The following is a 17,543-nucleotide window of genomic DNA, read 5'->3' as shown; positions in this document are numbered from 1 at the left end:
CCCCCACTCACTGCACGTAATGTTGTGTAGATTACACTACCTATTAGAGTATGTTTTACTTTTAAAATGGGGTATAAATTCATCCCATTTGGCATTTTAAATTCATTTGAACATAATAAGGGTGCTGCTTGTCAATCAGACAATGCTTCTATGTTTGTTCTTGCGGTCAATTAAGGAAAAAAGGTCGATAAAAGTGTCATGATACACCTGTGAGTTTAACTGCATGTGCTGTGATGTGCGTGCACATGGAAGGAAGTCAGATTTGTCCAGGGAGTCAGATTTTGATACAACTTTCCTTCACCTACCCGCAAAAGGAGGTGAAGGAAAGTTGTACCAAAATCAGACTGAAGTTGTATCAAAACCCGACCTAATCTGGCAACACTTCCACCTGTAAACACCCCTCTGTTAAAAAAAAAGTATTGCGATTCATTCAACATTTCTACCAGTTTGAGTGGTTACATATTTGAATGGATTTTTAACCGGCTCATGGTGAATCGTTACATCACTACCAGTGTGTCAAGAGCACATGCGTTGACATTTACTCAGACCCCTCCAATTCACGGCATCCTCTAAATGCAACGCTAACGCTGTATATTTGCAAATATGAATTTAAATATTTATTATTGAGTTATTATTATTTTATATTGCCTGGGCACACTCTCTCCTCTCAACTAGACACTTATTTCTCGACAAAAACTAGACTTGTTGTAGTATTTATGATGACTTGATTTGAAGTTCTTTTATCCTCACTTTGGATAAACTGTCTGCTAAATGTGTAAATATTTAAAAACCTGATTCAAATCATTAGCTCTGTGAAATTTAGTAGGGCACAACCATTGTGATTTGTGTCCAATAACATTTCCAACTGGCAGACAGATGGGAGAAAGCTTGGGAAAACGGCACCAAATGCTCTTTTTTTTTTTCTAAGTGACAAGAGGCAGTCAATCCTTATCCAGAGCACGTGGGTGGACTTCAGAATGCATTCAACGCTCACACTGAAAACCTGAGATGGCGTTTGGAGTGTTTTCGTCAGGTTGCAGAGAGTATTAAAGTGAGTTCCTGCAGCTCAACAAGTAAAGAATAAGCCACTAACAAAAACAATATCAGGGTTTGGATTGCCAGCAGAAATGCATTAAAACCACATTGGCTAAAAGCGAAAGGCAAACGCATAAATAAAGATTTTACAGGCACCCCTGCAGAGGGCACAGAGATCAAACGAGAACAAGTGCGAGCGGTTATATAATTTCAGACACAGCAGACTATATTTCTCTCTTGGTCTTTCCTTTGAAGCTCAGAGTTTTTCAGTTATGTAGTGGACTTGAACTTAAAAAACCTCAAGAAAAAAAGGAGAGGACGATGGGAGACATCTCAAAGAATACGAGGCTCTGCAGTCATTTGAGAGCATCTCCAGGCATCTTTATCCTCCATGACTGATGATGCGTTTATGTGAGCACTGTTAACGTCATTCGCAACTGGTTGCCAAGGTTTCAGATTATGCAACTGTGCAGACAATCAGCGATGCTTGTTTTAGAAGTGCTGTGGGAAAAGCAATGCTGGAAAGCTCTTTCACAATGACAGTCTAATTGCTAAATCAACTAATCAATGTTAGCTGATAAATGCACAACAAATAAAAGGAAAACACTAAGCCCTCAAAATAAAAATAAAAAAATGCAGAGAGATGCATACCAAAGGCGTTCAATGCAATGGAGTCAAAGGATGTGGCTACCTGTAGGTGCGGTTCCTCTGATTAACAGATGCCGTGCGCACAGGACTTTGGTGCAGGATGGGCACCATGTTGCGTGTTGGGCTTGGGACGTAGTCATTAGGGACCACAGGAGGCCGCACTGGCTCAAGTGTTCTGTAGGGTGAGTGTCTCCTGTAAAAAGGGGCAGCAGTTTAACAACCTTGATTAGACTAGCCTTCAAAAAAAAAAAAAAAACATTCTAAAATGTTTACATTTCATAATATAACATGTAAATGTATATGCTTAAAAATGCTTAAATAAAAACTGCAACTTGAATTTATATATAGGCATGCACACACGCAGACAACTGGTTAAAAGTTTGGGGTCAATGGGATTTTTAAATGTTTTAAAATAAGCTTCTGCTTACCAAGGCTGCATTTATTTCATCAAAAATACATTACAAACTGTCAAATTGTGAAATGTTATTGCACAATAAAACAACTCTGCACAAAAGTAGTTTATAATTTAATTTAATCATTTATTCCACTGATTTTAAAGAAGAATTTTTAGTTTTTATACTCTTGTCTTCAGAGTCACATGATCCTTCATAAATCAATCGAACATAGATTGTTATTATTATTATTACTATTAATATTATTATTATTATTATTATTATTAAAGGTAATGATAATAAAAGCAATAATGACTGGTGTAATAATTTCATTTGAATCTACATACAAGTAATAAATAAATAATAAATATTTGACAATTTTGTTTTTCATTTAATAAATGCCACTTTGATAAACAGAATACATTTATTTGAAAAAAAAATGGGAAAAAAAAGACTTTATTGATATATTTTTATTTTATTTTATTATTATATATTTTTAAACCCTATACATAAAGTGCTGAATACACCTAAATTGTTTTGTTGGGGTTAAATATGTTATAAAATGTTAATAAACTGGAAAAAAAGAGAAAAAATATATATATATAAAATGTTGTTGTAAGTTAGTAGTTTGTAATTCTTGTACTTGTTTGAATTTAAATCTTTCAATTACTAAAATGTTAGGTAACTAAACTCTTATTTTAATTGATAAAACTGTTTAATTGTTTTGTTTAAATGCATCAAACAATATTCTTAAAATTCCTTTTAATGAAACACTGAAAAAATTTTTAGTTATGGACTGCATGCAGATCTTTTGTATATTCACTGAGAAATGGCTAAAAATATTCAATTTCAAAAAGAAGAGCTGAGCACATTTATGCTGAGCACTGTGTATAACAACTTTTGAGGTGCAGACTTTTTTATGTGTATATCAAGTTAGAATTATTAGTCCTCCTGTTGAGTTTGAATTCTGTTATATTTTCCCCCAATTTGTGTTTAACGGAGAGAATATTTGTTTCTTCAACACATTTCTAAACATAATAATTTCAATAACAAACTTATTTTACCTAGACAACTTATGGTAATTAGGCATGCCATTGTGTAACAGTGGTTTGTTCTGTAGACAATTGAAAAAATAAATATTGCTTTAAGGGGCTAATAATATTGACCTTAAATGGATTTAAAATATATTGAAAAAAATATTTTACAAAATTAATAAAATGGAGTGATAGATTTCATTTCAAGCTATTCTGACACATTTGTATATCTGTGACTCTAATGTAACATTTAACAGAATGCTAAAGATTTTTTAAATGAATTAAACTTTTTTGAAGGAAAGTACAAATTCAAAATTTACCCACAACACACCAATCACATCACCCAGAAAATATGCTTAATTGTCAAGAAAATAAATTCTAAAATAAAAAACGATAAACATACTTTTTTGACACGGTGTTCTTCATAACATTTGTGGGCTTCAAAATATGCAATTTCCCTTTACTGCATACAGTATGTGTTTATCTGTGTTCGATTTGAGCGTGACTCAATCTGGCCTGCAATGACCAGCCATCATGTTGCGACACAGGAAACCAAAAGAGAGCCAATCTGCACTGCAAGCGTTGATAAAAACAGGACCGGACAGGACACACCCTCTGTCCTCAATGCTCATACACATCAAGCTCACTTTATAGACTGAGCAAATCTGATCTGTTTCACGATTTTAATTTCAAACTCTCCCAAAATTAGATGGCAAAGCACATTTAACGCCTCTGTTCTGACCCCAAATGTAAATCAGGCTCTTCTCTGGCATAAAAGAGGCACATGAAGGATAATGTCATATGTAAGGCTGAAGCTGAATTCTCCCTGAGGAATAAAGACATAACAACCCACACACGTGCTCCTGAACTCAACTACAAACACGTCATACAGTAAATGCTGAAAACATGAAACCTTAACATGAAAGAACTGTTTTTTACTAGCAAATGAAAAAAAAAAAAAAACTCATGATGAGGAAAACTAGAAAATGCTTTTTACACACTTGATAGTCACTGCACAGTTGGAAGATTTGAAATATCACAAATACTTTGATGTCTTTGAAAATTCAAACATGAGCCGAAAACAGAGACAATTGACTCCACAACCTAGCAGGCGGGAATGCGGGAAAAGCCAGCTCCCCTCATGTCCTCCATTTACATTTGAATCCCCTGAAACCCCTTTGTTCAACCACCCCAACTCACACAGAACGGTCATTTCAAAGGCTGAATGTTCTAAATCAACCAAGTGACTTTTTCTATCATGTTTAATATCATTTGAAATGTCTCAGTGCTACTGGTACAATGGTCTCATTCCCTCAGAAAAATATATAAAACAATAAATATATGCTTAGATGTGGCATTTATAACAGCTTAATAGCTCAATTCTGAACATTTCCACGTTAATACTACATGCTGAAATATTGATAGAAAATTCTTTGACTATATAAGCCCACTGTTTATTAATTCAGTGCTCCTACAGTTAACAGTAACATTACTAATATTGTGATGAAAAATACATAGGCTTTTATTAATATTAGGTGATGTTCATTTCTTAGTTCATGCCTAAATAGCAATAAATCAGCATTTTTCTTCCTGTTGACTTTAATCTTTTAATTACCATTTACTAATGAAACTTTATTGTAAAGTGTTACGTACCATACTTTATAATCATTTTGCCATTTAGATTGGTTGAAACCGTTGCTGATCATGCATAAGCAGTAAATCAATACGCAAAGTATTTTCTGTTCATACACCTTTTCTGCAGTTTACGTCAATTTCATGTATAATACCTTATATCACGATAAAAGGTTCAAAAATTAATCGCAACAAGAAAACTTGATACCATCATAAGACTAGTACCAACTGTACCCTAACTAGTAGAACAGTAAAAGTTGAAGGTAGATACCCTATCGTGCCTTTGCCTGCCATCGGCGGACTGGGTGGCTTCTGTGTGGGAGGTGTGGTGCGAAGAAGACTCCCCATCTTCATGTTTTGGGTGTTGACCTATGACAAACACCAAAAAAAAAAAACACCATCAGAAAATATTACAGGAGGAAAAACGGTATTAACTTTGGCAATACAGCTCTATAATATGCAGAGAAGTAGCAGAGAGAAAGAGTTTATTCCTATTCATTTTAAAGTAAAGCCCGAACAAACAGAACAACAGCAACTTCTGAGCAGCATGCGACAAATATAGAATGCAAATGTGATATGGTAAGGATGAAAGAAGAAACAGGGATGATTGCCAAATGGTTGTTCAATCGAAACTGAAATCTTTACTCCTCATTAAAGCATCTCTATAAGAAATAAACGACTCTCCAAATCAGCATTGGCTCTAATTTGTGCCTAGAACGAATTACAGTTAGTGTTCAGAGTCCATAACAAAGTATGAACTATGGAATCAAACCGTATTCCTTCTCTATTCCTCAAACCTGATCATAAGACAGCTGTAAAAGCCCTTACCTTGAACCTAAGCAACCACTTAAACCAAGAACGAAGAAGCAGAGAACAGGGGTGAGAGGAAGCACAGAAAGGTTAGTGACACTTCTCAGACACATAGAAAACCCACGTCAGATTTGTTAGTTTGAAACAAACACGTTAGTCAGAAGAAATCGTTCATCCCGGTGAGCTTGTGTCCTACCTTCACACCGTGACCAATGTCGTCCAGCATACTGTAATCGATAGGTTTGCGTATGTACCGCACTGGCCTCTCAGGATTGGCTGGAGCAATGATTTTGTGTGTGCGAGAGGTGTTCTTGTTGGTTGTGAGGATGCCTATCTCCCGCCTGGCCACTTTTTCTTTGTGGATGTCCACCGTCTGAATTGAAGAAGAACAAGGAAATCTTGAGTTTTTACATGATTGTCAGAGACAGAAAAGCCAACTGTTACAGTAAGCATTAACCCTTTAACAGACATCATAACCACCTGGTTCACCTTTAATCCATGGGTTATCATTAGTATTTTAATCGCTTATTACTATCTATCAGAGTTGTATTGAATGATATACTGACACAACATGTGGGCCAAAAAAATATTTTCAACGAGTGCACGATAAAGAGTTAAAGCTACATTAGTAAGCAGTTAATAAACACAGCTATTGTGATTAATTATTGTATTTTCATATTTTTACATTAATTTTTAATTTTATTCTTTATTTATATATTTGTATTACTTTGTTATTTTTTGTTGTAATAATAAATGAAAATGGCAAAGATTATAGAGTTTAAACATTGTTAAATAAAAGTTCAGTGTCAAAACTGGAGTGTCAAAATACAACATATTACATTTTACTAATTAAGAACAACAACACAATAATTTAACATTTCAGTGTTGTCTGTGTTAAAATGTTATAAAACACTTTTTAGAAATTAACGTTTCATGATAGAGTAAAACTGTGTCTTAGCTTACAAACAGTAGATATTTGTGTTAAAGCATTACTATGAGATATTAGGGCAGCACAATATATCATTTCAGCATCGATATCGCAATGTGAACATTTGCAATTGTCCCATCGTGAGCACACGCAATGGTGAGTATAAGTTATCATTTTGCAAGTGTTTTTTGAGACGTGACTGAGTTTTAAAGCATTTAGGCATTAGAAAATGTTTGTAACAAAAAAAAATTATAATGATCACTTTTAATAAATTGTTTTTAAAATAAAGACTATGCAGTACTATTTTACATTTGATTATGTAATTACTGTATACCTGAATACATTCTGACACTTTGAAAAACAATAAAATCGCTGTTCATTTAACTAGCACATTTTTCTTTATTGAATTTGTCTATAATTGTAGATTGCTTATTATATTTTATACAAAAGTTCCTAACTGGTTCTTAAATCTAATTAGCTAATAGTGTACATATTCTGTAAATAACAGCGCTTGTCCAGCCTCTTAACCCTTTACCCTTATTACTCCGCCCACTTACAGCAACAAAGCAGAGGACACTCTGGTTTGACAAAGATTGTTGCTGTTGGATAACAATGTACTTTTGAGGCTTAAGTCGAGAATGTAGTTGTTTAGATTGCAACTATGCAGTTTATTTATAAAGATATTTTAAATATTTATAACTGTGAGAGACGGTGCATTGGCGGCCATTAGCCTGTCTTTGAGCAAAGAAAGACGGTGACTATGTTCATCCACAAGACGATGACAGAAACCGCATAATAAGAGAAAACAGCTAAATTTAAAACTACAGCTGATTAAATCATTATTAAACAGGTAAATGACTTAAGTTGATCTCTCTTTTTTGTATGTTGTAGTGTTGTATTTATACCATAGTAATATTGTGATCTCCTGATTGCATCAGAGAAATGGGAAATCTCTGCAGACTGATGGCATTTTATACTGTTCAGCCTTATAATCTTAAAATGTGAGCAAAATCACAAGTTTTGTCATCACTTCAGATATTACGCTATAGAGAATTATTGAAATACTAGCTCTAAACCAGGGGTGTCAAACTCAATTCCTGGAGGGCCGAAGCCCTGCACAGTTTAGTTCCAACCCTGCTCCAACACACTTACCTGTAGGTTTCAAACAAGCCTGAAGGACTCAATTAGTTTGATCAGGTGTGTTTAATTAGGGTTGGAACTAAACTGTGCAGAGCTGCGGCCCTTTTGGAACGGAGTTTGACACCTGTGCTCTAAACTGATGTGGTAAATGAGCAACATTTCTGCTGTTCTGACGTCAGCTGCAGATGTGAATGAATAGCGGAAGTTCCACATAAAAAAGAATTTTAAGACTCTCCTTGTTTGATTTTCTTCTTTCTTCTTTCAGTCTGTCGAACTGTTGTATAAACGCAATATCACACTTGTAGCATTGCGATGTGGCTGTATATCATCACTGGTGGGACACTAAGGCATGCCTCCCACCAGTGATGATATACGGCCACTTCGCACTGCTACTCGTGTGATATTGCTCATTTATGCACTCCTCTACAGAATCATCCTAATCAATCTGAAATTAGAAATTCTTTTCAAACAATTATTCAACTCATCTAGTGAAATTGCAATCATATATTAATATATAAATCGCAGTATTAAAAAAATTAACTTTAAAAAAATTAATCGCAATGTGTAATTTTTCCAATATCGTGAAGCCCTATATCACATTATTATATAATATACTATATTACTATATTACATATAAAAAAAAACATTACTTGTTGAGGGCTTGAAAAACAAGCTGTATAATGTTCCTTTGAATAGTTTATTAATCATTTACTCACCTGCACTTAATCTCAATTCCTAATTTAGCAAAAATTAAATCATTAAAAATTATTGAATCTCTAAAGAATCTCTAAATAACATCAAGCTCATTAGATTTGAGATTTTGCAACTCAATAATACAGCATTTATACAGTACAGCACTTAGTAGACTGCTTACTAATGTCTACTTTAGTCGCATTAGCACATGCTTAAGAAATAATAAACAAACAATTTGCTAATGATTAATAAACAATTCGTAACGTGCAGTAATTGCAAAGTGTTACCAAAAAGTCTTAAAGCTAAGCATTGGAGTAAAAAACAACTTGTGGAAAATAGATGGCATGAACTTCGTATTTGAGAGGCCTGAAATCTTTGTGGATGGAGTTCTGTTTCATTTCACACGGCAATTTGGGAGAGGACTGTGTCAAAAGCACTTGACGAGAAGAGCTGCATTAGATGTTGTGCTGCCGTGTTTAATCGCTTTAGAGCCCATACTGTAGACAGCTGTTAAATAAAAAATAAAAGAGGAAACACAGAGGATAAGCCTCTGCTGCCGGCATCTCAAACACAGATAAATGATTTTCAGCATTAACCGACAGTGATATGGTAAAATAGGGCACGAGTCCAGAGTAACAGCTGAGTCCACAGATGAGGGCAGATCACAGAAATGGATACTTAATAAAAAAAAAAGCATATAAAGTAGAAAACCAAAATCATCCATGTTTTTTTCAATGTTTTTCCCTTTGCATTTTTAAAGTTTTACGTATATATGACAAGCTTTCAACAATTCACATTTACACACATAAGAAAAAACTGTCAAACATGCTGTATTACATATGCCAGGACAATAGTTGGCACTACTTTTGATTCCATCCATCTATTTTTATGCGCATTTGGGATAAACGATTGATGAAAACACATAAATGTGCATAAAAACATATGTGCTTAACTGAGTAGGATAAACTTCTATTCAATAAGAAAATGTGCATAAACTGCGATGGAAACACTTTTACCATATACAAATTCCAGTATGCACACTGAAAAAAGGTCATGTGATTCAGTTATACGAGATCATGTGATGATAAACGTGTCAATAGACAAACCAGCCTTAACGGTTTCAGTATTAGTGTAATGATATTATTAATGACCTCCAGAATAGAGGACCTGTGTTCCACATCTCATGCCTTCAAACACCGCCACGTGCTAATTGCGTGTCAACATCATCTTCTAAGGCACAAGTCAATTATTAAATGAAGAAAAGATTGACACAGCTTCTCCTACCACAGCAAATTGCTTTTTTACTATTGATATTTGGTGCCAGTTAATAAGGAAATGATGATTTTGTTTTCTTTGACTTGTTGAATGGAAAAACTGCTTTATTCGCATGTCTTTTATGCCATATTCCAGTTTTGCGCATCAATTTAATTAGCATTTCTGGATGGCAACATAGCTACTGTTACCTTATTAGTAAACAGTACCTGTAGGCAAGTGATGATTCGCTCTTTAGGAACGAGTATTTTAGATTTGACATTTGTATATGATGCGTCCACATTGTTGGTTGCTCTCGTTTATTGCAGGAGTTACATTCTAAAAATAACCCCCATATAGGTGAAATCCACGAAGTAGACAGCTTTACTTTTTACAATTATAATAGATGTTTTAAGGCTGTAAAACCCCTCACTACACAATTTATACACTTTCCTCAGACAATCATTACCATTTTCACATTTTTCATTTTTGTTTAAACACTCTCAAAAAATATAGAAAAATAACTCCAGTATTATAGAATGAAACCATAGATCAAAACCGTTTGTCAGGCGCAAACATTCATCGCTGTCCGCAAAAGATTCATAAAGCTTTTTCGCTTTTGTGTGGATAATGTTAGCATCCAGCGTAATGTTCTTTTTCCTGCAGTCACTGATCAGCAAAGCGAAAGCAGACTCCATCCTTTTGGGGGTCGTTCACCGGATCTGACGCGCACATACAGTAAAAAGAAACACACACTATACGCACACATTAACATGTTATTTATAATTAAATTATTCAGATGTGGCGTGACAGAAATACGAACAGTGTCCTGAGTCATAGCTAGGCGCCACGGACAGTCGTCAAATTGCGGCGCCGCTGTGCGTATCCTGATAGAAACCTATGTTTGCATGGCGCTGACTGGCGCAGTGCATACAGTCTGCGACCCCCTTTTTGATGATCTTGCTGCAGACACCCTTTTTGCATCCTTGTTAAAACTCACACTGCTTGTGACCATAGATTTATGTTAATTTGGCAAGATGAATGCATTCTGCACTGCACAGGAGAAACAGAGGAGATTTATTGACAATGGTCTACAGTAGAAATCTGCGCAGGACAAAATTTTGAATCCAGCACCCGCCTGCTCCTGCCAGGTTTTAGCCCGAACCTGACTGCTCCCGCTTATATTCAGCATTTGTTGTCCCGCTGCCCGACCCGCCCCATTTTCTACCCGCCGTGCCCGTTCCCGCTAACAAAACCGAAAACGACCCAGATATACCAGTTCAGACAGTCTATAACAAGCTGTCTGTATAAACACAGACACACCTCTTATTTGCGCGCACATGCGCACACGCACGCGCACGCACGCACGCACGCACGCACGCACGCACGCACGCACGCACGCACGCACGCACGCACGCACGCACGCACGCACGCACGCACGCACGCACGCACGCACGCACGCACACACACACACACACACACACACACACACACACACACACACACACACACACACAGCAGCAGCAGCAGCAAACTAGCTAAACGCAGCATCACGCTGTTTCATTCTCACACATACATACGCGTGCTCGCATTTTTAGACCAACCGCTCCCGTCCAAAATTAAACCAGTTACCAACCACTCCCGCGCTTTATACGACAATTTATTCTCACGCCGCAGAAATCTGGTCGGCTCCCTCGATACAGCCGCAGGAATGCAGACTTCTAGTCTACAGCCAATTACGCAGAACATAATGAGCTGTGTAAAAAAAAAAAAAAAAAAAAAAAGCATGTCAAATTTTCACAATTTGCACTTTAAAAATTTGCATTTGCAGGAAACATCCGATTGAGGTCTAATTTGTGGCCTTTGTATGTAATCTATTTTGTATGTGAATACTTAAATTTGTAAACCCAGCATTAGAGTAAACATACAGTAAACAGACCAAACATGTTACCAGGAGGAGAAATTTACAACAGGGACTGATTTGAGATTGCAATTTACAAAACATGGAGCACTTTTTTGTACACTTATTTTAGTGTTTCTCATGTTATGCTTTCAATATCTTACCTTTTACCCAACTAGGTCACAGTCATCCACCTGTCGCCTCCTCACAGTCTCTCAGAGCTGTCAGTCATTCAGTAAATATAGCTCAGAGTGTGAAACTGTATGAAAGTGTTTACCTGAGAGATGTGGTTGATGGAGGACTCCATGCGGCGCAGCTGAGACGCCTGGATGTCCAGCATTTGGAGCACATTGTTGGCGAGAGTGTTGATCAGGTAGGCCACACTGGCCAGGGATTGAGTAGTGTAGTTCTTGGTTTCCTCTAGAGCGACATGCTTGTCTGGAGCCTGAAAGAGAAACAAAAGAGTAACAGTCAGTGCGCAATTTAATCAGAGCCATTTAAAGGATTCAAGCTGTGGTAGTTAAGGGATTTGTGCTGATTAAAAAAAAACATATTACAACATTAATGGTCCAAAAGCTTTTTAAAGTTAAACTCACAATGCAACTATTATATTGTACTGATCTCAGAATGCTCAACGAAATCGAATTAGATTAAAATCTCTAGTCAGTATCAAGCCAAATCTAATAATAATAATAATAATAACAATAATAATAATGTAAATAATAATAATAATAATAATGCATTTTATTTAAAGGCACCTCAAGAAAGACCACACATCATAGCAAGAACAACCAACAGATAAACACAAAATTAAAAGACAAAAAAATATAGTACAATTAAAAAACAAAGTAGAGTTTTGAGTTTGGATTTGAAATGTGAAAGTTTAAATTACGGAGATCAGGAGGAAGTGAGTTCCAGAGATGAGGAAATCAATCAAAACTAGGGATGCACTATATATCGGCAGCCATATTGATATAAACCGATAAATGCTATTATTAATTATTTTGTTATATTTTCTATCCAATACCAAAATTAGGCGATAGAATATGTAATTGTACAAAACTGCTTGCCTTGCATGCGTAGACAAAGCCTTTAGTTCTTTCATTTTATTTAAAATGTTTATTTAACTTTGTTAATTAAATCCCATTTTTTTATTAAGCCAATTATTTTTATGGAACAGTCGAGTTGCATGTTAATTTGCTATGAGAAGAAAAGGCATGCTGATTTATGTAAAATCGTGAATATAGGTTTATATAATCACCTTGCAATCTTAAAATTTTAGCTTTTTTGCTATTCAGGCTATTGAGTTCATAAGATCAGTTCAAACTTTTATAAAGTTTTAAAAATAAAATCAGTTGTTTACTGTATACAAATACAACATTTATTTGAACCATTTATGTTTATCAACTATAGTATATCGGTTATTGGCCTCCAAATCTAAAGAGTTATCGGTTATAGAAATATTGGCCCAAAAATCCATATGGGTGCATCCCTAATCAAATCAATAAAAAGAGATTTTCACAAGCTGCAGGCACCTGATACATTGATGACAAATGATGGCCAAGTTTCATTTCCGACTTTGGACCATTTTCTGTCTTCCAATGTTGATGAAATAATACTGATTAAAATGATATAATGAAATTACAATATAAATAATGCAGATAATGTAAAATACTTTAATATCTACAATGGATAACTTGATAATGTATCCAACAACATTTTAGGGGAAAAAAAACACTGTGATTCAGAGCATGAGTAAACTGTCATCACTTGCTCTTATCCTGATAGTAACAAACAAATATGACTGCTTAAATATAATTCCAGAAAATGATTCTCAAGTGAATTTATGGTCATTTCCACCAACCCACGAAAATGAATGAATTATTTTTAAAAATATATTTGACTATATGCAGTAAAAGAGATGTAGCATTGCCGCTAGAGTGGAATGTCAGGATCTAAGCAGTTCTTCTGTGACATCAGACTAAACAGTCACATGATCTGGGCTTTGATGCCTAGTCTGACAGAGAAAAAGTGTGTGCATGTCTGTGCACACAATTCCTGTCATTGTCCCAGGACAGTACCAGGAGGAAACAGTCACCTCTCTCATACTTTTGACTATGCTCTATTTTATAAATGGCAAATCACTGAAACACATTTAGATAAACTGAATCAGTATTTGACCATGACATGAACAGTCTAAAAGAACCAAAACATGAAAATAAGGTTATGCTAGTTTAAAATGTAAATGATGACCTGTTTTATAATTATTTTTAATTACTATTTATCATCAAATTTACAACCAAAGACAGTATATTCAGTTAAAAATCACCTTTAATGTTTTACTGAACAAAACAAGCATCCTACATAGTGATGAGGAAATAAAAAAAAGCATTTTCTTTATTTTGGGTAACTCTCCCCTTAAACATTGTAAAAACTTTCATTTAAATAGCATCAGCAATAATCCAATCAAAATGTATACTATAGATATATAGAATTACTGTTTCAAAAAAACAACAAAGAAATATGAATATCAAACTAAGACTTGGCAATAAAATCGATATGTATTGACCAAACACCATTTTCAATATCATTAAAAAAAGATTTAGTATGAAGCGCTATAATTTTATTTAAATGCGGCTGCAGAGTGCGCTCCTTGGAAGCAATACCAAAAAGCTTAGGGTGTCAGTTTGTCATTTTTAATGGAGGTGTGCGACTTGCACGACACACACATGGTGTGCATGGATGCACATGATGCACATCCATTTTCCAGGTACACCTAATTGAAAAACATCTGAACTTTTCCAAATGCCACGTACGCACTGCGATTCATACGGAGTAGAACTAACCAATCTGCTTCACACTTTGTGTGGAATAAATACATTTCAGTAACGGTTATGACCCGAGACAAACACAGCACACCTAAACACTGCAGTTCTTTTCACCTTTCTCCATAAACTTGTATCGAGCTGCAGCAATTTGGCCGATTGTCACCCTCTAAGAAAACGGTAGATGGTTGCCTAGTTACGAGAGGCGGCATAGAAAACGGTGAAGGAAAGTACAAGTGTGTGCTTGTCACTTTAGGTCAGAATAACAACACATGCGAAAATGAGTACCGTATAGCAGCAGTCAGAAGACAGTAAATAAAAAAAGATGTAAGGATGTCACCAGAGTGGCTTTTTGGTTACTTTTTTTGTGCATCCCAGCCACCAGCACCCCATCTAAAAGTTTTTTTTTTTTTAGCATAGGGGGTAATATAGTCATTCAACTTCACAATATGTAATGTTGCAGTATGTGTTTGAAGAATGTTGACTGGTTCCTTTACTTGAAAGCTCAGATTTGATTATCATAATTTGTTTTGTTTACAAAGTTTGAGGTTTACTGTATCGTTATAATTGACACCTTAACAGATGTTGATCTACCTTTACCATTGCACACACTTGGTAATATTTTATTTATCAATTTTAAGAGTCCTAACCCAAGTTTAACTCAAATAAATTTAAACAAAATATCTCATCTTTTTAATAATAAAATAAACAAGTGTTAGAACTTGTTGATGTTTATTTTAAAATTATGAGATATTTTGTTTAAATGTTTTAGTTTACTATGTGCCTTAGTAATGTTGGTAAATTAAAATAAAGTAGCTAAAAAATCATAATATTCTTAAATGTAATGTTAAAAAATATTCAATAAATATCGATATCGGATGATATGAAACATGAAATTGTGATAATTTTTATTTTTGCAATATCGCTCCGGCCCTATCAAACAGGATACCACAGATCCAATTAAATAAAACTTTTCTACAAATTTAATGACAATCTAATTTTCATCAAAGATGACAAGATAATCTGTTACATGGGCATGAATGTCAGCTGATGTAATATCTAAATAAGGCAATATCGGCCATTTAATGAGCCCAGTTAGTAAATATAACCCCATCTACTCATATATCTTACACAAATATCTAGTGCTACAATAACACAGAGCAGTGAACAAGCACATGGCACAAAAATGAAATTACTCATCCGCATGGATTGAATTATAAATAAAGATCTGCTCCACTGCTTGCATTTACAGTGGTGACATGCTGTGGGTTTGCGGTGGGCAGTCATGTAGGGCAGGACGGCCCGCTCTCCCTCAGGACATACAGCGACACACTGACACTAATATGCAGACGCAGTGCATTGACCCACGCTGATGACATCACAGCTGCATCTGAGCAGAGAGAGCGGAGGAAGAGAAAACCTCCTACACACACAGAGCTGACCAACACACTGTGATGACGAGGAATCAAATCTCCCAGACACAATGAAGACTAAAACATTCAATAGATCACCTAGACATTTCAGGAAATTAAAACATCTCCTTTCCAAACCAAAATCAATTTTCACCAGACTGCGGTATTGTCAGCAATAATAAAAGAAATGATATATCCCACAATAGTTCCCACAGCACAGTTTTCCCCCCACACACAAACAGCATTAGATATCAATACCTTGAGCTTTCTTTCAAGCAAGGGATGGCTGTCGAATTGACTGGCTGTTACATAAATCTGTCAAAATGTTTCTTGAAAGACAAAAAAAATGTAGTGATGCACACATTCATTTCAGGACTTGGAAACTGAATGTCTCACAGGGGGGCGATGCTCAGTAGGAGAAATTAAATTTAAAAATAATCTAATAATAACAAATTAAAACGTAATTTCTGTCAAAAAGCCTAATAGATAACTGTTGTGCAATGAAATATAGTGTCACTAACCGACGAGGAAACACGCATGGGCAGTGCTTTTACATAGTTTATTCATTGACAGAACAGCCAGAAAGGGGAAACTGGTGGATTTGTGCCAAATATTAGCATCATTGACCCATAACAATGTACTGTAAGTTACCTATTACTTTCAGTATGTTTATGTGCTCTTTATAAATTAATGAAAAACAGCTGCTGGTAAAGTATATTGATCGCAAGTGCTCAGTTTGAGATCATATCTCGATTTTGTTCTCTTGATTTGTAATTAAAATATTCGTAGCTTGAAACAGATGGAAATATGAAGTTCAGTAAAGTTAGCAACAGATTCACAGATTCGTATTTTCCGGATCAATAACTCATGTCATTTTGACCTATTCGCTATAAGTATGACGTTACTATGTTACTCTACTAAAAAAAAGAAAGAAAAAAAACCAGCTGTGAAACATACCCTGCTTTGTATTTTTTTAGGAAACACAGATTAGATCTGTTTAGGGTAAGGTGTGTGGGTTATTGCCATCTGTCTATCACTGAAAGTGTCAGGAATATTAAAACAAAACCAACTTAACTCCGCTCCTTAAGCGTCTCACACAGCTTGATCCACGCTGGCATTTCTCCTCTTGTGTTTTTGGTTTTGAAAAGGGAAAAAATGCCACCATCCCGTACAAACTTTAAGTATACCAGGTATCAGATTTGCACAATCCATATGCACTCGCTCGAAAGTTTGACAGAGCCCCTGCGCATGGCTACAGTTGCTAAGCCAAGATTGGTGGGTGGTGATTTTTGGGTGTGGCTTAGCAAAGGGTCAATTCTATAATTAATTCTGCACCAACAATTTTGTACACCATTAGAACCCAACACAACACTAATAGCAATACATTGTATTGGCCATAGTAAATGTGCACTCTAACCTGACATTGAAAGTAGGACAGTAGCCCCTTTCACACAATGATACCGGTAAAAATCCTGAGAATTTCCGCAATGACTTTACTGGTGAATTTATAAAAGGGCTGTTCACACAGGCAAGGACGTTATGGAATTTTTCTGGAAAAGATTATTCTAAAATACTGGTACATTCATTAACCAGCAATGAGCTCCAAACGGCTGCGCTTGAATTTGTAAATATTTGGCTACATTTCAAACTCTGTGGATGGATAAATATTGTGAACAACTTCGATGAAAACATATAGAGGAATACTTTTGCATGTCGAAATGTACTTAATGTGTGTGTGTGTGTGTGATGGCACTTAATGGCTGCTTCATGTGCAAGCGTGACGCGTCACGCAACTAAGGGAAGCAGAGCTTAAAGGTAAACAAACAATGGCTTATTATAAGAA

The 17,543-nt window shown here is 35.5% G+C and overlaps 1 protein-coding gene and 1 long non-coding RNA gene across 36 annotated transcripts in view; one reads left to right on the top strand and one right to left on the bottom strand.

Annotated features, from left to right (window-relative positions):
* Positions 1-16,033, top strand: part of LOC147835260 (uncharacterized) — a 50,078-nt gene extending 34,045 nt beyond the window's left edge. For 4 of the 11 annotated variants that reach the window (XR_015499256.1, XR_015499265.1, XR_015499258.1 and 1 more), the window contains exon 6: positions 929-2,199. This is a non-coding gene — a long non-coding RNA (uncharacterized LOC147835260). Of the gene's footprint in view, positions 1-928; positions 2,205-10,229; positions 10,302-11,642; positions 11,840-15,540 lie in introns of those variants that run through there. The other 7 variants (XR_015499266.1, XR_015499261.1, XR_015499264.1 and 4 more) reach the window with 6 other exon arrangements.
* abi2a (abl interactor 2a) overlaps positions 1-17,543 on the bottom strand; it is a 58,887-nt gene that overhangs the window by 23,733 nt on the left and 17,611 nt on the right. For 16 of the 25 annotated variants that reach the window (XM_087267053.1, XM_087267057.1, XM_087267068.1 and 13 more), the window contains 4 exon segments: positions 11,741-11,908; positions 5,748-5,924; positions 5,013-5,110; positions 1,727-1,876 (listed from right to left, as the gene is read on the bottom strand). In XM_087267053.1, coding sequence (XP_087123179.1) covers positions 1,727-1,876; positions 5,013-5,110; positions 5,748-5,924; positions 11,741-11,908 — 593 coding nt within the window. 25 annotated transcript variants of the gene reach the window in all.

Source organism: Danio rerio, chromosome 9, assembly GCF_052040795.2.
Source record: "Danio rerio strain M-AB ecotype USA chromosome 9, GRCz13ab, whole genome shotgun sequence".
In the NCBI taxonomy this organism is placed as follows: domain Eukaryota; kingdom Metazoa; phylum Chordata; class Actinopteri; order Cypriniformes; family Danionidae; genus Danio; species Danio rerio.
Note: the sequence above shows the minus strand (reverse complement) of the source record. Positions and strands in the feature narration are given on the sequence as shown.